Source organism: Camelus bactrianus, chromosome 11 (assembly GCF_048773025.1).
Source record: "Camelus bactrianus isolate YW-2024 breed Bactrian camel chromosome 11, ASM4877302v1, whole genome shotgun sequence".
In the NCBI taxonomy this organism is placed as follows: domain Eukaryota; kingdom Metazoa; phylum Chordata; class Mammalia; order Artiodactyla; family Camelidae; genus Camelus; species Camelus bactrianus.
In genome coordinates, this window is record NC_133549.1 from 68,007,111 (window position 1) to 68,031,082 (window position 23,972).

Genomic DNA, 23,972 nt, shown 5'->3' on the forward strand with positions numbered 1-23,972 from the left:
CACATTACAAGCCAAGAGCTTGACAGCTGGTCCTGAGAGTTGGCTCATTCAGATTTGCTTCCACATCTCTGAATCATAAAGTCATAATTAAATCACAGCAAGCAGAATAATCCCCCCTTCAGATCTCGACTTCCCCACGCAGACCAGTTGTTGGCACTGGAATTTGGGTCTCCCCTATTTGATGATGCTAATTGATTGATGGTTGGGATTCTAGTTTCTAATCTGAAAAGATGTCTATATGGAGCATGAAGTCACCTTGGAGAAGACCTAGGTGTCCAAGGCTTCTCTTCTCCTTTTGTACAAATCTGGTCCAGCTGCCTGAACAATAGATGGACATGAGATTGGGTGATTTCTACTAGAATAGGATAGGGAAGAATTTGTAGAAACGGGCTCAACTGGCACTCAAAAATGTGCTAACCATCTGGCTTTTTGAAAAGTCCAGGCAGAATCTGAGTTGTGCCAGGTCCCCAGTTTATTCTCTGGCATAGTCCATGACTAGACAATTCACCAGCAAAAAGAAACACATACTGAGTTCGTGTGACTATAATATCAGAAGCTATATTATATAAAGCTATCCAGAAAGAAAAAGAATTCTGGAGGGATCAGAGTCCAAATATCCACTTAGAATCAGAGAATCTTAGAACTGGAAGAGACCTCAGAGGAAATGTAAAATGTAAAATGTAAAATGCAGAGAAGTTGAATAACTTTCTGAGAGTCACAAAGCCAGCTGGTAGCTGGGTCTAAAATATAGGTCTCCTGACTTCCAGCCTAATGCTGTTTTCCCTTTCACACTGCATCCGCTTGCTCCCTTATATGGATACAATGGGTCCCCCATGAATCTGTCACTCTAAATAAGGGAAAGAGCTCAGATGAAAGAAAAGCCAAATTGGGGATTACTCAGTGCTGGTGGGCAGGGATGAGTCACTGAATATTTGGGGGTTGTGAGGAGCCAGCATTAGAGTTTGACTACAGATCTGATTGTCCTATATGGTGGAAGACATGACCATTCCCTTGGAACTTACACTGACAGTTTTAAAGATAACTTAGCAGGTTGATTAAAATGCAATCCAATGAAAAGGAACTGAAACAAAGGTGGCCCTGGGAGCTTCTCCCCGCAGCTGCATCTGATACACAGATAGAAAGAACTATGGATGGTGTGACCCAGTTAGGAGCTGCCTGTCTCTTCCCAAAGCAAAGGTGCTTGGAAAGGTGATACGCCAAGTTGAGTTGACAGTCTCTAGCTGTGTGGCCATGTGATTATGCCTGTCTTCCTGGACTATAGTGGAGAAAATCAAAAGCTAGCTTGTGACTGCTAAGGTTAAGTGAGGGGAGACATTTCTGCTTCAGCTTTGGAAAGGCTTATGATGCAGATGTCTTAGTTTCTTAAGTCCATCCCTAGATGGGTTTGGGAAAGGTGGGGACAGGGGGAAGGATTTCCCCTTAAATAGCACTTGTCCTTTCTTCTGTATGCTCTTCTAAGATACTTTGGCTAATACAACACACACATTTCAATCTGATTGAGGGGGTCGGGGTGGGGAGGAAAGGACATTATTTAGAATAACAAGCAATTTAAGGAGCCAAGAGCAATACAGTATACTAATAATGAAAATTGTAACAATTCCTTGTTCTGCACGGTGCTTCTCGGCCACAGGCAGGCTGACCCCTCTATGTGCTCAGATTCCCCTTTCAGAGGTGATGCTGGTGATCCTGGCTCCTAAATTCTGGTACATGCCACAGAGAAAACCTGTGGTCAGGTTTTCTGAACCTCAGAGCATCATCCCAGACTATTGTTTCAATGGGCCTACCTGCTTAATCTAGTACAAACTAACTGGCAGTAAGATATACTGCCATTGCTTAGGATTAAGCCAGTGGCTTCAGTAAAAATGCTCATCATATTTTGTCCACAATGGGCAAGCATTTCTACCAGAATCATTAGGCTGTCAGTGACTTCAGATAAAATACCCAGAGGGCAATCACAGTTCACTGGGGGAAATCATATATACAATCAAGATTGAGAAAAACATAGGAGAAATATCAGAGCTATTAATAGACACATATAAGTTGCCCATGTTAGTTCATCAGTTGTACCAAATATGCCACACTGATGAGGGATATTGAGGGCTGGGGAGTATCTATGTGTAGGTAGGGAGGACTATGTGGGAACTCTGTATTTTCTGCTCAATTCTGCTGTAAACCTGAAAAATGAAAGTCTAAAAAAATAAAGTCTATTAAAAAAGACTAAAAGACAATAAAATGACATGAAGCCACATTAGAGGTACTAGTATACTAAGCAATAAAATAATCTACTCAGTTAAAAAAAAAGACATGTAAGTTACAGGGGAAGAGTCTGTACTTGGTAGGAGGTACATTTTGGATTCAAATTCTAAAGGATTAAAGAGACAGAGTGCTCCAGATTTGGTGTGTACAGTAGTGAGTGATGGAGAGGGGTGGAGGAATCAGTTTAAATAAAGCACTGAAAGCAGGAAAGGATGCTAAGCCTGACTAGAGAGTGAGAACTGTAGATGCAGGTGGGAGCAAGAGCATCAGGATAGATTTTGCAGAGGGCCAGTCAAGTCTCCTTGCAGGGAAACCTTTATAACACAGTCAGGCATTATTTGGAGACCAATTTATCATATTAACTTGCTTTGCCTTCTCTGCCTCTTTACATTTCATTCTTTTTTATTTTAAAAAGTTATTTTTCATTAGGTAATACATTCACCTGTTTCAAATCCAAATGGGACAAAAGGGTTAATGTCTCCTTCCCAAACTTATGCCCCAGTCCCTTTAGTTGTCCAGAGGCAACCCATATCTCATTTCTCCAGAAAGATCTTATGGATGTAAAATCAAATATTTATTCTTCACTTATTCCCACAAAATGGAACTATATTAAATATATGGTAATGTCTGACTCATTTAACAACATATCTTGGAAATAATTTCATTCCAATACATAAACAGTTCCTTTTTGATAGCTACATAGTATTCCACCAACAAGATGTATCATGATTTGGGGGGAGGGTATAGCTCTAGTGGTAGAGCACATGCTTAGCATACACAAGGTCCTGGGTTCAATCCCCAGTACCTCCTCTAAAAATAAATAAGTAAACTTAATCACCTTCCCTCCAAAATAAAATAAAATAAAATAAATTTTAAAAAAGATGTATCATGATTTAGATAAACAGTTTCTCATTTATTCTAACTTCAATCTTGAGGAGGAAGTGCCTTTTACCTCCCCTTTATAAAATTGCTTCCTTGGTGGCTTATAGTTGTTAGCTTCAACAGAGCCTGAATCTCTAATGGCTAAAGTTGAAAGCAAATGAGATATTTAAATTCAGCCTACTGAAATTATACAAAAGACTAAATATTCTTCACCTTTACAAGTATCTTATCAAAACTTCAGACACTTATAAGAGTAGTAATGCCTAAAGCCCCCCAAAAGCAGTGCTTACATTAAATACTAATCTCTATACTTCCCCAGTTAGTATAATTCCTTTCTGATCATTTTCATTGCAGGATGTAATGTTGGCTGATGCTGTTCTTACTTATCTATTTAAGATATGGTTTATCCTACCCTCACTCTCCCCTCTCCCCCAGTGGTAGTCATGAATCCCTAAAGCAGCTCTCTTCCTCCTTGGGGGTATTTACATAATTTTACTAAATCACAACACAGTCAAAGCAACATATTTAAGCCAGAATCAATCTTTAGAATTGCTAAGTGACTTTAAATTTGGGGAAAAATCAGGTCTCTTCAGAGAAAGTGCCTCATAAAGCAAACATTCCTTTCAGAATTTGAGCTTCATTGCCTACACCATGACTAATTTTGTTTTAAAAATTGATTAACTTTGTCTTAAATGAATGGAATCCTGGCCAACACTCCTCTTCACACATACATGTTTTTTTACAAAATGCAATAATGAGCTGATGCATAAGGGCTTGCCTCCCACAAACTTTATAAGAGAAATTATAAATAGGAGCTTTTTTCTCATAACCTTTTCCCCATGCATCTTTATGACATTCCTACCTCCTGCCTTTGTGTTATGGCTGTGTGGGGATGCTCTCCCATACATTCTTGCTGTGAACCTACCCCAATTTCTGCCTTCACATAAAAGCACTAAGTCTCCTATATAATTCTCTAGGTCCTACTAGCAGTGGGTGCCATGTACCAAAAACAACAGTGGTATGGAAGTCAATGAACCTGAATCTCTGGTCTCAGTTCTGTATCACACTAGCTGTGATTTGAGCAAGTCATTTTCCTTCATGTGTTAAGTGAAGAGGTTAAAAACAATAAAATAATAAGGGTTTAAGTAAAGTGATTTCTAACCTCCCTTCTAGCCCTAAAATTTTATGACTGCCATGTTAATTTTTTTTTAGATAACATGGCTTAGATTAGTTAAAATGTCCGTATCTTCAGAAGTCCTCAAATAATAAATCTAAAGGTGGTAATTTCTGGAATTATGGCTGGTATGGTGGGTAGAATTCTGAGATTCAGCATTCCCACATCTTGTAAAATCTCCTCTCCTTGAATATGGGCAGGACCTGTGAATATGATGTGATACTACCCTTGTGATTAGGTTACTTTATATGGAAAAGGTAATGGGATAGTCAATCCCATGATTACAGTTATATAAGAACCCATCTTGGCACACTGGGGAAAGAGATTCTCCTGCTAGCTTTGAAGAAGTGAGCTGTCATTTTGTGAGAGGGCCACATGGCAAGGAACTGTGGCAGCCTGCAGAGAGTGACCCCTGGCTCACAGCCAGGAAAAAAAAAAAAAAAAAGGAACCTCAGTCTTACAACCAAAAGGAGCTGAATTCTGCCAAGAACCCAAATGAGCTTGGAAGAGGACCATGAATTCCAGATGAGAATGCAGTCCAGCTGACATCTTGATTTCCATCTTGTTAAGGCTGAGCAGGAACCCAGTTATCCTATGCCCAGACTCTGACTTACAGAAACCAAGGGTGGTGTTTTAAGCTGCTAACTTTGTAGTAACTTGTTATGAGCAAGAAAGTTAAGTAGGGAAGGTATTTATGGTTGGGAATATCCTTTTGAGGTTCCTCAAATCAAACTTTACATATAGCTGTGCTCATCCTAGGTACATTTTATGGAACTATCACTTTTCTGCAACTACTATACCAAGCTCCATAAATTAGCTCTTTTAGAGGCACTATACCCAAGGTTTAATTAAAATTTAAATTTCTTAACAAGAATATGAATTAAAACTTCCACCTTTCTTTTGGGAATTTAACAGCCTTGCTCTGTTTTCAAATGAACCTGATAATTATAAGTTAGTTCATTATCACACAGATTTGGATACAGCTTTAGGCTGTAACATGTCCCTTAAAACATTACTGCATTCAGTAAAAAGCTGATTTTATGGTCATATGTAGAAGAACATTTGGAGACATTTAATATCGCTCTAACTTGAGGTCAGAGAAGTTGTGACTTGCCCATCTCAAGGAAACTAATGACATGGGAAGGTGTCATACTCCTATCATTCTTCCTATCATCGTAGGCCTTTATTAGGGCATTTCACCATCCTTTACAGTATCTGACCATGTTTATTCACTTATTCAACATTAACTGAACATCTACTGTATATAAAGAATTGTTCTAGGCTCAGAGTAGGACACAGAGATGCGGAAAACATGGTTGTTGTCCTCGAGAGTTTACAGTCTAGTAGAAAATTCCCCCTTGAATGCTGAGGATACTAGAGATATTAATAGGGCTTAGATACTCCTTGGAGCAGAGAAGTTAAATAATGGTAATGCCTTCTGAAAGTAATGATCCTAAGAAGTTTTGGATGAATGATAAACTTAGGAGAAATTAAAAGCTCCAATCCTCCTCATTAGTAAGTACAAACAACTTATAACTTCTAAACTAGTAAGAATCTCAAAAAGTGGCTGAACAAAGCAGTACATGCTGCTTTTCTACGAGAACGAAAGTAAGCCTATTCAGGTCCTAGGGTGATTTTTAAAACAACTTTTTGCCAAGTTTCCATATTGGGATAGGCTGTTTCCAGTCTGTTAGCAGGCAGAGGAAAGTCAGTACCTTGGAGCTGAAAACCAGAGCAGGCAGCTGGGTATAATTATACTTTCAATCTAGTATATTAATATAGGATTACTTCATTTAATTTTCATAACAGCACTGAGGCAAGTATTCTATTATTACCATTCTATAGATGAGGAAACCGAGATTTTGAGAGCTTCAGTGGTTTGTTCAAAGTCAGAAAGCTAGTGAGTAGCAGGGACTCAAAATCAGGTTTGAGCTTAAAACCAGAATTTATGGTTACAGATGTGTTGCATATAGTTAACTCATAATAAATGCTAGATGTTGGACCTGTCTCTAAAAGTGTAACAAAGCACTGCCACACCAATGAGTAGAGGGGAGGAAGAACACCTTGATCATTAGAAGCTGAGAAGTCCACATCTATACGTCCTATAATTTGATGTTGAGGAACTGACAGTGTAGACATATGTCTCTTCTGTTCTGTGGCATCCTTTAACAGGATACCAACTTTCCTTACTTAAGTGACTAGGCTTTTGTGTATTGGTTTCTTCACCAAAGGGTAATAGGATCAGAAAAGTGAAGAACACAGATATGTCTACTGAGATGTTCCTATGTGGAATAAGCTAGATTAGACAACTCCAAGAGTCTGTGTCACTGTAGGGTATGCATTGCAGATGTCAGAGTGTGTCCGAGCTGGAGAACCTAGTTCTGAACAGAAGAGACAACTGTAGGGGGAAATGTCGTATCTCATCTTCAAAAGAAGGACACTAACTCCAAAACGTCATCGTTTATCACAAGGACTTTACTCTCACCTAAGAATGGTCAACTCTTCACCAAAGGGAACTGGGAGGAAACAGCCTAGAGCCTCTCTTCTCTAAGCTACTGAGAAGCATGGTTCAAAATGGTGAACTTGCCTTGCCTCCTCCTGGACTGCGTTTCAGCAAAGATTTTAAAATTCCAATAGCATTCTGGGATATACTGAGGGACAACTGTATTGGAAACAATACAGACTTTGGGATCAGAGAGCCTTGAGCTTGAATTCTGGTTCTACCAGTGCTCAGCTGGGTAACCAAGAGTAAGATGCTTCATTTTGTATTTCCTCATCCATAAAATGGGGAAAAATACTACCCACCTTTCAGAAAAAATACTTGCGGCTGCAGAAAGCATCCTGAAGGAGTTAAGCCACACGTCTTACTATTTATTTTCTTGGCTTGTCAGGTAATAAGGTAAACTGTACACACAGAATGACTATAAAGAATTAAGGACAACCAAGTCATAAATTCTGATTTTCAATTTAAGTTGGCTTGTGCTGTGGCATGAGTACTAAAGGCCATGGACCATATTTGTGTGATTATTTCCTTTATTATAGTTCAAAGTACATAGGGGACACAACTGGATCCACAAATTTACCAAATCTACACTGTCCTAAGGTGCTTCATAATGGGGGCTTTACTGTCCCTGGAAAGTTTTTATTCTCTTGGCAGAAATAAGAACACTCTAATTCAGATAGGCCATAGCTCTTTCTATGCAGCTCAAATAGTGTCTAACTTTTCCATCATAGGATGCCACTGGGAATGAGTCGTGTTCAATTTTCCATTACCTTCTTCAGCAGACTAGGTAAATCATTCAGACAGCCCTTGAGATGTTATATCTAATTTTATGCCTAGTATGTATATAAATAAGCAATAGAACCAATTCCTCTTAAGTGCTAAACAAAAGAGATGACCTACAGTAGAAACGTATATAACAGTTTACAGAGAAATGGTCAAAATTCACCAAAGATGTTTCATTCTTGCCTGAGAATTGTCATTCTCGCCTGAGAATTGTCATTCTCACATGGACGATGCAGAACTAAAGAAATAGCCTCAACAAAATCTGGCATTTGTACCCTGGAGGGATTAGATCAGGCTGTAATGTAAATCTGCAGTTGCCACCTGCCTAGCTTCTCCAACTGTTCTAAGGAACATTAGCTCTGTAAATTGTTAAAAGACATTTTGGGGCAAGTCAAGTTTGGGAACTCTATCACTCTCCTGGAGATTAATAATGCACATTAGCATATTAAAAAGTTGGCAGGAGCAGTGCTGCAGGAAGAAATTCTGTATAACCTGGCATTTTCCAAACTTATTTGAACCATGGAAAACATTTTTTTTTTTTTTGGATTTTGTTTTAAACCCACAGAACCATTAACATATTGCAGTGTATAATGTTCTTCACAATGCTGTTTGGGAAATTCTGTGCTAAATTATGTCTAAAGACACGTTTGCAAGCTCTAAAATAGCCAAGGAAGAGAGTGCCAGGGCCTCTAAAAGGTGCCGATTTCTGAAGGTCCTAACCTTTTGGGAAAAAATGAAGACAGTTAAGACTAAGAGCAGCTAAGACAGAGCAGCAGGCAGACAAAAGGACTCTGTCTCCACCTCCGCCTCACTCTTTCCCCACCCCTCATATGGGTCAGAGGCTACACTTTTAATTTCATGTCTAATTAGCACTTATCGCACCAACTTGAACAGCTTGTACACTTTTCTTTCTCCCCTAATAGACTGTGAGCTTCTTGAGGGTAGATCCCTGTTCCCAGCATAGTGCCTACCCTAAGCTGCTGGCCGAATAAACGGATGAACCACATTGAGTCTGGTTTACATCATCAACCTCATAATGGAAGTAGTGAATTAAACATTCCCTGCATGACAGACACAAGGTTAAGTGTTTTCTGTAGATATAGCCTCATAACAATGCAACTACCCTAATTTTAAAAACATAGAAACTAAATTCAGAAATTGCCCAAAGCTACTCAGCTAGCCAATGATGGAGCCAAGATTCAAATCCAGACTGTGTTCTTAACCATTACACTTTTCTTTCTCTCTTTTAATATCCATGTCAGCAGTAAAATTCCATGTTTCTGTGGAAGGAGAATGTGTACAGAACTCAAACCAACGGAACAATCACTAGTGGGACTATCAGGATCAGGAAGGTGTAAAAGCAAAGGAAAGAGTGTGAAAAAGAGACTGCAAAAGACAAGGCACATGTGGCTGAGTGAAGGGACTTGGAATGGTAGCCAAGCACAGGCTAGTCTTCTCACGCACACTGCAGTACATCAGTTAACATTGTCTGCTGTCCAAGGTGAGAGGTTACTGGCTTGAGATCCTAAGTCTTGTTCATGTCTATCAAGATGTTCATTCACTCATTCATTTATTGATCAAATATTTATAGCATATCTAATATATCCAAGGTGTTGTCCTAGACACAGGGATGTATCCACAAACAAGACAGATAAGCATTCTAGCAAACAGAGACAGATAATACATAAACACATAAATACATGAGAAAATATCTGGTAGTGGTAAATGCTTTGACACAGGCTGATGGACCTACCGAGGAAGTGATTTACGTGAGAATTGAATTACAAGGAGCCAAATACACAGAGATCCTGGGAAAGAGCACTTGAGGTGAAGAAACAGTCAGAACAAAGGCTCTCAGGTGGGAATTAACTTGCTGTATCTAGACTATAAGAGATGAACACGTGGAATGGAGTGAGCTGGTAAGAAAGTGATATTTGATGTACTCAAAGAGTATACAAGAGCCATGCCATATGGAGCCCTGTGAAACCAGGTAAAGAGAGTTGGACTATGGTTGGCTCCATGGAGAAATGGAGTCAGATTCAGGATGTTTTGGAAGTAGAGACATGGATTCACTGAATAAATAAATATGGGGTTGAACGAGTAAGGAATCAACGATAATGCTTACTTTTATTCCTCATAATTCAGTTAATAAGTCTTTATTAAGGATCTACTATCTATGTACAAAATATTGCAGTTAGTAGTCTCTGCCCTACCTAATTGGCCATATTTGTGAAAATTCAAGCCCAGGTCTCTAATTTATGGATAGGAATTAATGACAGTAATGAAGGCAGAAGATTTTAGGTTAATGCCTCTTTTTAAAAATTATAAAAGCTATAGACAATATAGTTAGTTTTTTATAATTTATACTAAGTAGTTAGGGAAGGCCTCTTTGAGGAAGAAATAGAAGTTACCCAGGTAAAGAATATAATTAGGCTTCTAACACAAACTGAGTTTTTAAACAGACAGTATAAATATTCTCACAGTAAATTAAATTCATAGTTTTTCTTTCTATTTTTGCTTTATTTGTGGACTACATATGAGTGATAGTTCTTGGTTGCTAGAGTGGGTTGAATGTTCCCACCCCGCCCCCTAAGATATGTCCATCTCTTAACCCCTGGAACTTGTGAATGTGACTTTGTTCAGAGGAAGGGTCTTTGCAGATGTAATTAAGGATCTTGAGATGATCCCAGGTAAGCCCTAAATCCAATGACAAGTGTCCTTCCAAGAGACATAGAGAAGAAAAGACACACAGGGAGAAGAAGGAAGGCCATGTGAAGACAGAGCAGTGATTAGAGTTATGCAGACACAAGCTAAGGAGAGACAAAGGCACCAGAAGCTGGAAGAGGCAAGGGAGGATTCTCCCCTAGAGCCTTGGGAGGGAGCATGGCCCTGCCAACATCTTGATTTGGGATTTGTGGCCTTCAGAACTTGTGAAATAGTTCTGTTGTTTCAGCTCACCATGTTTGTGGTAATCACCATGTTTGTGGTAATCTATTATGGCACCCCAGGAAATGAATTCACTTGGCTTCTCCCTCTTAGCTTGAATCTAGGCCAGCTTCTCCTAGATATCTATCTTTTACACTCAGGGAACCTAAAATTATACAGATACAACAAACTAAAGTCAAAACAAATGCCACATATCATATATCTCAAAGCCAAACATACTTCTGGATATCAGATATGACTGCATAATTTGTATCACTGCTTCTATTAAGAAGGATAATGAGGCATGAACTCTCCGGAGAGACTAAACATCGCAGGAAATGAATGGCCTGTGTGTCATTTGAAAAAAATTCTATCTTTCTTTCTCTTACCACTAGATTGCACTTTCCTTTGCTACCATTACCCTGAATCATTCTATTTTGTACATCCTACAATTTTAACACAGATAGTGATTCATCCTATATAATTGTTCTTTAAAGTAATTCTATTGTTTTTAGTTGGACTTTTCAAAAAAGTTTGCAAATATGAAGAGGAGCTTATTGATTTTATTTTTGCAATAAGTGATGACTTCATATCTTACATCTTTGTATTTGCAGATGCTGTCACATCTGTTTTGTGAAACAAAGCAATAAAACCAATGCTATTCTGAAGAAACGACTCAGTGGTATTACACACACATACATAACCTCCATGATTTCATTAATTTTTTTCAAAGGATTCTACAAAGGTCAGAGGAAGTATTATTTTAAACAAACAAAAATAAGCAAAGAGATAAATGCTATTTTTAAAAGTTGTATGGATCAAGAAAATGAAATAAAAGGCATCCAGGTTGGAAAGGAAGAAGTAAAATGATCTCCATAGATGACATGATTTTATATTAGAAAATCTTAAGAAATCCACAAAAAAGTGTTGAATAAGCAAGACTGTGTTTATAAAACTGAGTCAGTGCTTTGGAGAGGTTTAAAAATCACACATTGTAGTACCCAATGGTGAAATAAAGACATTGTCAGATAAAACAAAAACTAAGATTATTCATTGCTAGCACATTTGTACCATAAAGAATGATAAAGGAAGTTCTTCAGACTGATGGGAAGTGATACAGGTAAAAGTTTAGATATTCAGGAATAAATGAAAAACACTCAAAATGGTAAATATGAGTAAACAGTAAATGTGGGTAAGTATAAAAATTATTTTTCCTGTTAATTTCCTTTAAAAATGTACCTGCTGAAACCAAAAATCATGTTATGTGATAGGGATTGTATAATATATACAAATGAAATATAAATGACAACTATAGCATAAAGGACGGAGTGATGGTAAATGGAACTGTATAATCACAGGGTTCTTACATTTCATTTGAAGTGGTACAATATTAACTTTAAGTAAACCATGAAAAGTTATCATTTCCATAGAAATCACTAAAATACACAATGCAAAGAGGCATAGCTAAAAGGCCACTAGACCCAGTTCTATGTCTAGAAGAGATGAACTTTTTTTTTTAAATTGAAGTACAGTCAATTACAATGTGTCTATCTCTGGCATACAGCACAATATCCAGAGATGAACCTTAAAAACACAAATATGTTGAACATAAAAGAATAGAGGAAGACATACCATGCAAACAGTAACTACCCAAAAAGCTGGAGTAATTATATCAATACCAGACAAAACAGACTTCAAGAAAAGGCATATAACTAAAGATAAAGGGAGAACATTTCACAAGGATAACGAGGCCAATTCATCAGGAAAGCAGAAAAATCATAATCATTATGTATGTAGGCACTTAGTACAAGAGCTCAAAATTCATGAAGCAGAGACTGATAACATTTAAAGGGAAAAATAGATTCACGCATCATACTTGGAGATATTAACATTCTACTCTCACTGACTGATAGAGCAATTAGACAAAAAAGTCAGTAAAGACATATAAGATCTGAGCACTATCAACTACTTTCACCTAATTGATACTTTTAACACTATATTCAAAAATGCAGAATGCACATTCTTTTCAAATGCATATGAGACATTCATCAGAAAAATGACCATATGCTGGGTCATAAAACAAAATTTTAATGCTTTGAAATTTTATAGATTGTTTCTGACCACAGTGGAATTAAATTAAAAATTAAAAACAAGTGTGTATCTAGAAAAAGCAAAGTATTTAGAAATTAAGCAACATACTTTTGAATAACCCATAAGTCACCAAAAAAACACAAGGAAAATCAGAAAAAATTTTGAACAGAATGGTGATGAAAATAGAACATGTCAAAATTTGTGGCATGTAGAAAAAGCAACGTTCATAAGGAAATTTATAGCTTCAAAGGCTTATCTTAGAAAAGGCAGGTAAAGTTCCATTGTAAGTAGCTTACAAAAAGAAAAGCAAGGTAATGTATACCGAAAATAAGTAGAAGGAAGGAAATAATAAAATTATGAGCAGAAATCAACACAACAGAAAAAAACCATAGAGAAAATTAACAAAGTCAAAAATTGGTCCTTTGAAAAGTTTAACAAAATTGCTAACCCCTTAGGTGGATTGAAAAAGAAAAAAAAAGAGAGAGAGAGAAGACATAATGCACCAATGTTAAGAGTAAAAGAGGAGATTTCAAGTTTTATAGATTCTATAGATATCAAAAGGATAATGATGGGATATTATGAGCAGCTTTATGTTAACAAATTCAATAACAGACAAAACAGGCAAATTCCTAAAAAAAAAAAAAGACAACTTATCAAAATTTACACAAAACAAGAACTGTGAATTCTTGTATATTTATTTATTCTTGTATATTTATCAAAACCTTCTCATAAAGAAAACTGTATGCCCAGACAGTTTCATTGGTGAATTCTATCAAACAATTCAAAAAGAAAGAACAGCAATCTTTTGCAAACTCTGAAAATAAAGAAAAAAAGCCCCCAACTCATTTTATGAGAACAGTATACTATGATTACAAAACATGAAAAAACATTACAGAAAAGAAAATTCCAGACCAATATTCCTCAATATTTAGCAAAATGTTAGAAATAAACTTGACAATATATAAAAAGCCAATACATCATTAAAAAGTGAGGTTTATTTCAGGATAATAAGGAATAATCAATGCAATCTACCATACTAAGCAAATAAAGGAGAAAAGTCATATAATCATTCCTATATATATAGAAAAAGTATTTGACAAACTTCAACAGTCATTGATGATAAAAACCTTTTTTAAATTAGGAAGAGAAAGGAATTTCCTTAATCTGATAATGTGTATCCATGAACGGTCTTATCTAAAATCTAACTTAATGGTAAAATATTGAATGCTTTCCCTCTAAATCAAGAAGAAGCCAAGGATACCCACTGTAATCACTTGTATTCAACACTGTACTGGTGACTGAAGCAAATGCAACAAGGCAAGGACAAAAAGGCATACATATATGAAAAGAAGAGGCAAAGCTATCTCTGTAGATGAAAGGATTGCCTACATAGAAAACCTAAGGAATTCCCAAAATAACTACAAGAATAAGCAGATTCAGCAAGACTGTAGAATACAAGATCAATATACAGGGGGGAGGGTATAGCTCAAGTGGTAGAGCATATGCTTAGCATGCACAAGGTCCCGGGTTCAATCCCCAGTACCTCCTCCAAATATAAATAAATAAATAAACCTAATTACCTCCCCCTCATAAAACAAAAAGAAAAAAAAAAAAACAAAAAAAATCAATATACAAAACCAATTGTATTTTATAATACCAGCAAATGGAAAATGAAATAAAAATTCCATTTTTAATAGCATTAAAACTATAAAATACCTAGGCATAAAATTTTAAAAATATGTGCAAGATCTATACACTTAAAACTACAAACTACTGATGAGAAAAATCAAATGGAGATAACATGCTCATGAATTGAAAGACTCATTATCACTAAGATGTCAGTTCCCTCCAAATTAATCTATATATTTCAATGTTATTGTGATCACAATCCTACCTCCCTTTTACATAGAAAGTGAGAAGCTGATTTTAAAATTTATATGGAAAAAAAAGGACCTAAAATATCTAAAGCAATCTTCAAAAAGAAGAATCCAATTGGGAGAATTTATAATACCTGATACTTCAAGACTTTCTATAAAGCCACTATAAAGTAATCAAGACAGTGAGTACTGATACAAAGATAGACATATAGATAAATGTAACAGAATAGAGAGCTGAGAAATAGAAGCACACTTAAAAGGTCATCCGATTTTTGACGAAGGTGCCGAAGCAAACTAAAGGAGGGGCTTTTTAAACAAATTTTGCTGCTACAACTAAATATCCAAGTGGAAAAAAGATATCTTGACATCTACCCACACCATATTTAGAAATTAATTTAGGATGGATTATATATAAAATACAAGAGCTAAAACACTAAAGCTTCTAGGAGAAAATACAGGAGAAGATCGTCAAAGTTTGGTGTAGATAAAAGGTTATTAAGACCAGAAAGTAATAAATTTTTTTTTGATGAATTAGACTTTATAAAAAAAAAAAAGAACTTCTGCTAATCAAAAGACCTCATTAAGAACGTGAATAGGAAAGTCACAGACTAGGAAACTATTCACAAAATATGTATCTGATATAGAACTTGTATTATTATTCTATATCAAGAACTTCTACAATTCAGTAAGACAAACAATCTTATAAAAATGGGCAAAAGATTTGAACAGACACTTCACCAAAGAAGATACTGAATGACAAGGACACAAAAAGCTGCTCAATAATAGAAAGTATCAGGGAAATACACATTAAAAACACCATGAGACATCTTTATATACATTCCAGAATCACTAAAATTAAAAAAGACTGATACTGCCAACTGTTGACAAGAATGTGAAACAACCATGAACTGCTATACATTCTTCATGAAAAAGGATCTGACAGTTTTCTTTATAAATGAAATATTCACCTTCCTCTGCACCCCGTAATTCACTCCTAGGTATTTATCCAAGATAGAAGAAAATACATGTTCTCAAAAACACTAACACAGGAATGTTCATAGTGACTTTATTCAAGACAGCCAATAACTGGAAACAGCCAAGGTGTTTAACAGAAGAGTGGATAAATAAATCGTAGAGTATGTACACAACAAATTACTATTCATAAAAAAGAAACAAACTACTATAAGTGCAACACATGGATGGATCTCTAAAACATGCTGACAGAAACTTTAGAAAGACTGTACATTGTATAATTCCATTTGTATGAAGCTCTAGAACAAATAAAATTAATCTATGGTGGAAAAAGACACAGAATTAAGGTTGCCTCCTGATAACTGGGGGCAGAAACTGACTGTGAAGGGGCACAAGGGAACTGTACATAACTACTGAACTTCAGTTAATATTCATGCTGAAGTATTTAGGAGTGAAGGACATTTAGGTCTCTTACTTTGAATGCGTCAAAAAAAGAGATAGAGGGATGAATATATGCATAGATATCTTATCAGGGAAATACAGCAAAATATTAGCTAAGCTGGATATATGGATGTTCTTTGAGTAATTATTTCAACTGCTATGAATGTTTGAAATTTTTCATAATAAAATGTTGGGGAAAAAACTGGTTCTCAATTCCTCTGCTCTCTCACATTGTCTGTACAAACTGGAACTGAATTTGTATGAAGTTAGCCAAGAGGGGGTGCTATTCTCAGAGTTAGATTTATGTTAAAAAAAAAACAAACGCAGCTTTAATACAAAAAATAAGTCAAACCATTCCTTCTCAACAAAGAATGAATTAAAATGAATACTGACTTCAGCTTCACATTATATATGTCATGACTGGCTCTGATGAGAGAACTTCTGCAGTTTCATGCAGTGTGCCTCAGGTGAGATGCCTGTTTCCAAGACTAATCATTTAAAGATGGGCATCTGCCTTGACTATAGTGTTTAGCACAATAAAATATATTTGCTGAACTCGGCCTCTTAGGGCGAAATGCAAGGCTCATGCGATATCAACAAAACAAAACAAATCAAAAAACACTTGTCAAGTAAGACTTGTATATTATCATTAAGGAAGGGTAATCACCTAATACATTACAGAGTCAAGAAAAAACTTTTGGGTTTCATTACCTTTATCAAGAGACGCCCCAGCCATATGGTAAAAGCTCAATGCAGTGTCTACATCATTAATATTCTTTAGGAAAGTAAAGAAGTTCTCCACTTCCTGAAATGTCAGACCCTAAAAGAAGAGAGCAGTGGTAAGTCAGGTAGGAACCTGTACAAAAAGCAGTATAAAATGCAGAAAACTGGGCAGTTATTCATCCTTATAAATCAGAAATTTATGCTATGTATAGAACAGAGACTGAACAAGTTAGTCAAGGAATGTCAAATTTGTATGCAGCAGGGGAACAAAACTTTATTCTGAGAAAGGCATGGTGGCGAATTGCCTTCGTCTTATATGTAAAATTTGACATGAAACTGTTTACAGTGATGACTGGATATCTTTAATGAAAATATTTCTAACTGTGCCCTCCGATTAGTCACAATATCAGTTGGGACACTTCCTAAATGAGCTGTAGCCACTTGATGTATTATACATCTTATTAAGTAAAACTCATCAAGACTTCCATTTTAATAATCTACTCATAGGCCAGCTAAGTTTTTGAGGTTAGTTAAGCTAATTAAAGAATCACCAAAATCAGTGATATACATGGGAACGGTTTCAGAATTCAGTAGAACCCAGGCAACTGGTAAAGCTATTCATTATTTCAATTTTAAAGCTGCTAACGAAGCAATTGCCATGTAACTTTAATCTGATGAAATTCTGTGAATGAAGAAACTCTTTTCAAAAGCTGGTCAAAGATTCGCTGATCTTTAATTCTACTTTCTATGATGGCTCAAGAGAGTAGTTGGATAAACAGAGATTATAGGAAAGATTTGTCCTATTTGCCTACTTCCCATTTCACACATCATGCTGTGATGGAAATGAACACAATTTCTAAGAAGTGAATAACACTGAGGAGACACTGAGGTTAATGTCTTTTAATGAAACATCAGGTCCTTTATGGATTGCAGATGTTGACTGGCTTTTACTTAGTACTGTTCCTTTTTCGATTTCCATTTCCCCAAACTACAAAGTCCAGGAATACAGATCGGTGACTTCGTAAAAAGGAAACCTTAATATAGATGATCTGTAGTACTTTCCTGGTACTCTCCAAACTGGCCAATGGTGTTGTTCTCATTTTATCAATCAATTTTGGGTTTATGATTATGTCACATGATCTTTTAGTTGTTTTCCCCTAGAATCACAGAACTTGAAAAAGCTGTGTATTGTGGAATATGATGACCATATAGACAGGTGCATAAAATATAAATGTACAGCTTAACAAACTGTTGTAAAATGAACCACCATAAAAACTCCATTCAGGTCAAGAAACAGACTATTATCAGCATCCCAGAAGCCTCTCTACCTCCCTCAACATGGCCCTTCCCAGTCACGAGCCTCTTCTCCTCCCGGTGATGACAACTATTCTGACTTTTAGAGAATTCATTTCCTTGCCTTTTGTAAAAAATAGCATTACTATCTATTTAAGCATCCTTAAACATATGTTTGAGGAGTCTGGTTTTGAATTTTATAAATGGAACCATGCATATGTATTTTATTATAGATGGCTTCTGTCTTTAAGATTTTTCCATGTTTCTGTGTATATCTGTAGGTTCATTCATTTTTATTGCTATAAGTATTCCATTGTGTGAATATATCATGATTTATTTATTCTATTTGGGCTATTTCCAGTTTTTTGGCAATTACGAACAGTAGTGCACCTGTATTTAAGCATTCAATCAAACATTTATGGAGTACCTACTATGTACCAAGCTCCATGACTTCTGGCAGTGAACTGAAAGGCCTATATTAAAGCATTTTTCCCTAACCTGAGGTCACTTTCATGGTCTTGATCTAGACCACCCAGGGCTAATTCCTTGTACAAATGCCACAGTATGCTATCTAATGTAAGCCCTAGGCTAGAAACAACATTGTAAGAGAATTACACTGGACCAGAAGCACAGGTTCTACAATATCACCTGCTTGTGGATAGATACACTAATACCTTCTTCTCTATCAAAAGGCATACAGAGGTGGAAACAACCCAAGTGTCCATCAATGAACGAATGGATTAAAAAAATATGGTATATACATATAATGGAAAAGGAAAGAAATTCCAATACATGCTACAACCTTGAAAACATTATGCAAAGTGAAATAAGCCAGTTGCAACAGGACAAATACTATATGATTCCACTTATATGAGGTGCCTAGAGTAGTTAAATTCATAGAGACAGAAAGTAGAATGGTGGTTTCCAGGGCCTGGGGGTGAGAGGAAATAAGGAATTATTGTTCAAGGGTATGGAGTTTCAGTTTGGGAAGATGAATGGTGGTGTTGGTTGCACAACAGTGTGAATATACTTAATGCCACTGAACCATTTAAAAATGGTTAAAATGGTAAGTTTTGTTGTGTATATTTCACCACAGTAAAAAAAAAAGCCATGCTAAAGCTGTTTTACTGTACTTATTAGGGTGTGGATTTCCACAGGCAAGGGGAGGATAGGGGTTGAGTTATGAAAGGGTTTCCAAGGCTAAAGGTTAACGTAAAACCCCCAGGACAGAAAGCGCATGGCAGAGGAAATGCTTCCCACTCTGATAAACAACCTCCAGTGCTTGTTAGTTAATTTATCATGAAACATCAAGTACTGCAGCTCAAGACCAGAGCTTATGCTGAGAATTATTTGAGGACAGACGGAGAGAACAATCTGAATTCAGTGGCTATTCACCTGACAATTTAGAGAAACAGTGGAATACAAATCACACTATGTCACTATTAAATAAAGATATGTAACATTTTGCCCTTTTTTACATAGGGATAATTAAAAAATATTTATTGAGCACTTATTAACCACTCAGCACTATGTCAGGAACAGTGAGGGAAATAAAACTGTGTTGGATGTGGGCCTTGATTTTATAGAACATAGAATTTAGAAAGACCTTCTTAAAGAGAGGATGATGCCAGTCATGAAATTCTTATTTCTTGGTAACTGCCTTAGAAAAAAAAATCCAGAGGTTTATTAGAATAAAGTTAGAATAAAACTGTAGCCTGAGGTTTCTGAATGGAAAATAAAAGGATATGCTTTCTGTGAGTTAAGCTGTTCAGACTAGAAGGCTACGGCTTAAGCACAATCTATTGTCAGGTGATGAACTATAGACATAATAGTCACAAGGAAATATCCTTCTCTTAGGCTTGGCATCAAAGGGGTTTTCTTGACATCTATGGGGACCTGTTTATTCTGTGACCACCTGTTCAGTAAACCAGTAATCTATCTACATTTGGAAAGAACTTATATAAGGTTGGGCTCTAGATGACTAAAAAAAGAAGGTAAGACTAATTGTACTTTGACAATCTAAACACTTATTCATGTTGCTTAAAAATGAATTTAACATTAGGGAAGTTGTTAAACTAGCAAGTAGAATTATCACTCAAAACTAAAAGCAATTGATTAAATGTTTAGAAGAAAACAGAAAATCTTCATGACCCTGGGTAAAGCAAGTTCTTAGATATGATACCAAAAACACAATTCATAAAAGAAAAAAATTGGTAAATTAGAATTCCTCAAGATTAAAAACGTGTGCTTCAAAATACTGAGAAAACAGAAAAATGACAGACTGCGAGAAAATATTTTAAAGTCATATATCTTATCAAGGATTTGTATCCAAAATTATATAAAGAATTCTTACAACTCAATAATGAGATAATAATAATAATCCAATTAAAAAAATATTTGAAAAGACATCTTCCAAACAAGATGTATAAATGGTTAATAACTAAATGAAACAATGCTCAGGATCAACAGTCATTAGGGAATGCAAGTTAAAATCACAATGAGATACTACTACACACCTGTTAGAATAACTGAACTCCAAAACACAGACAATCACAACTTTCGGTGAGGATGTGGATAAACTGGAACTCTCATACATTGCTGTGGAAATGTTACATGCTACAGCCACTTTGGAAAACAATTTGGCAATTTATTAAAAAGAAGGTTACACGTAATTTTACTATATGACCCAGCCATCCACTCCTAGGACTCTCCTTAAGAGAGATGGAAATTAAAAGAGAAAACTGTCAAACAGAAAAAAAAAAAAAAAAAAAAAAAAAAGAGAGAGAGATGGAAATATAGGTCCACATAAATACTTGTACTTAAATGTTCACAGCAGTGTTATTTATAGTAGCCCCAAATTGGAAACAATTCAAATGTTCACCAACTGGTGAGTGGAGAAACAAATGTAGTATATCTATACAATGGAATACTATTTACTATTCAGCAATGAAAAGTAATAAACTATTAATATAAGCACAACATGATTGAACCTAAGAAATATTGTAACAGAAGCCAGACACAAAAGACTACATTATTATATGAATGCATTTATATGAAATGTCCAGAAAAGGAAAATATATAGAGACAGAAGAAGACTGATGGTTGTGTGGGGCTATGGCAGAAATGAGAATTGACCTGGAAACTAGCATGAAGGACCTTTTGGGTGTGACGGAAATCTAAAACTGGATTGCAGTGATGATTGCCTAACTCTGTAAATTTACTAACAATCATTGATGGATGAATTGTACACTTAAAATAATTTATATATACTTCATGGTATATAAATTATACCTCAATAAAACTTTTAAAAAATAAAAAGCAGTTGTACTATGAGAAGAGGGGTAAGGAAAATTTGGCTTCCTCTGGAGTCAGTTGTAAAGCCAGATATCTAACGCTGACAGGCCATGGGCAGTGCAAACACACTGTAATGATTCTACTGCCTTATCTTTTAATTGGTTAGAGCAAATCCATCTCCTGGGAATCAGTCTAATTGCCTGAGTTCCTTCTACGGCCCACTGAAGAGATGAAAGAGTCTCCTTCCTTCTCCCTTACAAGCTGTGCCTCTCACCATTCTTATCATCTATCATCTGCTCAGTTTTTAAAAACATTTAAATCATTTTTATATCATGCAATTTATGAATATGGTACAAAGTGTTAAATACAGAGTAATTCTTCCTTTACCCCAGCCATCCAGTCTCCCTCCCTGGTCACTGTCACCAGTTTCTTGGGTGCCCTTTCAGAGGTGTTACTATGCTTGTCTGGTTCCAATAAAACATCTTACCATTGCAAAGCCCACACTTTTCTTCAACTGGTCGGTGCCTGGCAGCAGGGGGGAAATTACACCATTTCCATTACATACATTTCTACAAGTACCTAATTGTCCTGAAACATCACTTCCTTCATGTGTTCATTCCTTCTGCTGACAAAATATCACTGATTTCCCACTGTCAACTGGAAAAATCCCAAACTTCTTGGCCTAGTATTCAAGGTCCTTTACAATCTATTTCTGTAATTTATCTTTCTACCTCACTAAGAACCCCTAGGCTAGAGTCTAGCAACACTGTCTTCCTTGTTTCCCCCAAACCCTTCAGCTTATTCAAATCATGGAGAATAAAAAGTGGCAATAAGCAGGTTCATCAGTAGGAAGATTGTGGACTCTGGAATGAGACAGTCTTGGATTTGAATCCTAGTGCCACTGAGGATGGAAAGTAAAAATAAAATAAAATAAAATAAAGCTGAGTCAGAATTTTTTCTAGAAGAAAAATTCACAGAAAAAAGGATATTGAAAGGAATGGGGGAAAATATGATAGAGGACATGGACCAATCTTTAAAATGAAGCCAAAACAAAACATGTTTCTCATAAAAAAGAAAGAAAGAAAGAAAATCTGTCTTTGTTAAGTAAGAAATATGGTGGTTATGCATAGCATGAATAGAGTAAAAACATGGTGGTTACTCACAGCATGAATAGAGTAATTTTCCCAGGGGTGGCAGGTTCCCCAATTCTTCCAGCTATTACTCAAGGACAAAACAGCCAGAGACGCTGATGGAGCAGGCCCCTCCAGAGCAGTGGCTCACAAGTCTAAATGCATATTAGAAGCACCTGGGGAGCCTTTTAAGAACTACTGATGCCTGGCCTCACCCACTGAGCTTCTGATTTAATTGGCTTGAAGTGGACCCCAATAGCCATATTTCTGAAAGTTCCCCAAGCGATCCTATTGGGAGACCAGGCTGAAAGCACTGCTTTAGAGGAAGAGTGTGATTAGGAGAAACAGAACTTTGCTAGAGAAGGGACAATATCTGCAATATGAAGCCTTGGATTTTAGTCCAGACTTTGGGTGGGTCATTAATTTCTCTTTCTCTCTGTCTCTATATCCTCAAAGGAGAAATGAGATCTAACAAAGCTATTAGAGAGACAAAAAAGAAAAATGGCTGTGAAGCATTGCATGGTCATTAAGTAATACGCAAATATTTATTTAATACTACCACAGGGCCCTTTAATCCTTCAGGTCTGGTTTGATATTTTGTACAGAACCCTACACAGAAAACGGTTCATGTGAGCCAAGTGAAAACTTACATTTTTATGTTAACAAATCCAAAGTGGAATAAAAGCAGCATTTAGAAAGCAGATGGTGATTCCCTCTTTAATGGGAAATGGTCCTAGAGAGATGGGCTGGTGACCTTAGGAGCAAAGGCCCTTCATTAACTCTCATTTTAGCTAATTGCTATGTTCACTATTTAATCAACATGAAAGTACAATCAATCTCCATCTCTCTGCTAAAGCAGGCTAGAAATTCTGAGCCAGAAGTCATTTAGCATCCTAGATTATCATCATCTGATAAAATTTGTCCTTTAACTTCAGAGCTCTTTTGCAAGGTCTTCAAGGTCCTAAATTGACTCCTGCCAAGGCTAAAGCACTTTATTCCTTTAAGGGCGGTATCTCCAACATCCAATTTATCAGTTTAAAACATAAATTCATAACAAAACATGAATTAACCTATATTATTTTAAGGCCAAATAAATGCCTGGAGCAAATTTCAAAAATAAGTCTGGTCAAAAAAAAAAAAGGAGTATATCTTACAAAATCCACCTAGATATTTGCAATCAATTTTCTGAAATTATAATTTCCAACAGATACGAGCTGGGTACTAGGCAGTGTAGGAGTTCTCTCTGGGAGAGAAATATTGTCCTCTGTCACTTTCCATTAATAAGTCTTCCTCCACAGCCACGGGAACACCTTGAGACAGGCTGGATTGAACTCTCAGAAGCTGATACTTTCTCTCAGAGACCAGTCTACCCTCAGTTGCAGTTCACAGCCTGTTCAAAGGTCCTTTCAGCTTTTCAACATCTAAGACTAGGAGGAAAAGGTCCAGCTGATAAGAACTGCTTTCCACCAACCTGGGGTGATGCTATTCATGCAAGATTTCCTGCACAAAGACTAATAACTAGGAAAACTGAGTAAGTGCAAGCAATCCTCTATTTTTTATTTATTTTCAATTACTGAGTTTTTAAAGCTAGAAGGGCCCTTAGAGCC

The 23,972-nt window shown here is 36.3% G+C and overlaps 1 protein-coding gene across 1 annotated transcript in view; it reads right to left on the bottom strand.

Moving 5' to 3' along the window:
- Nucleotides 1-23,972, bottom strand: part of MICU1 (mitochondrial calcium uptake 1) — a 193,284-nt gene that overhangs the window by 5,574 nt on the left and 163,738 nt on the right. Inside the window, exon 10 of the mRNA XM_010963199.3 lies at nucleotides 16,637-16,745. Coding sequence (XP_010961501.1) covers nucleotides 16,637-16,745 — 109 coding nt within the window. The remainder of the gene's footprint in view (nucleotides 1-16,636; nucleotides 16,746-23,972) is intronic.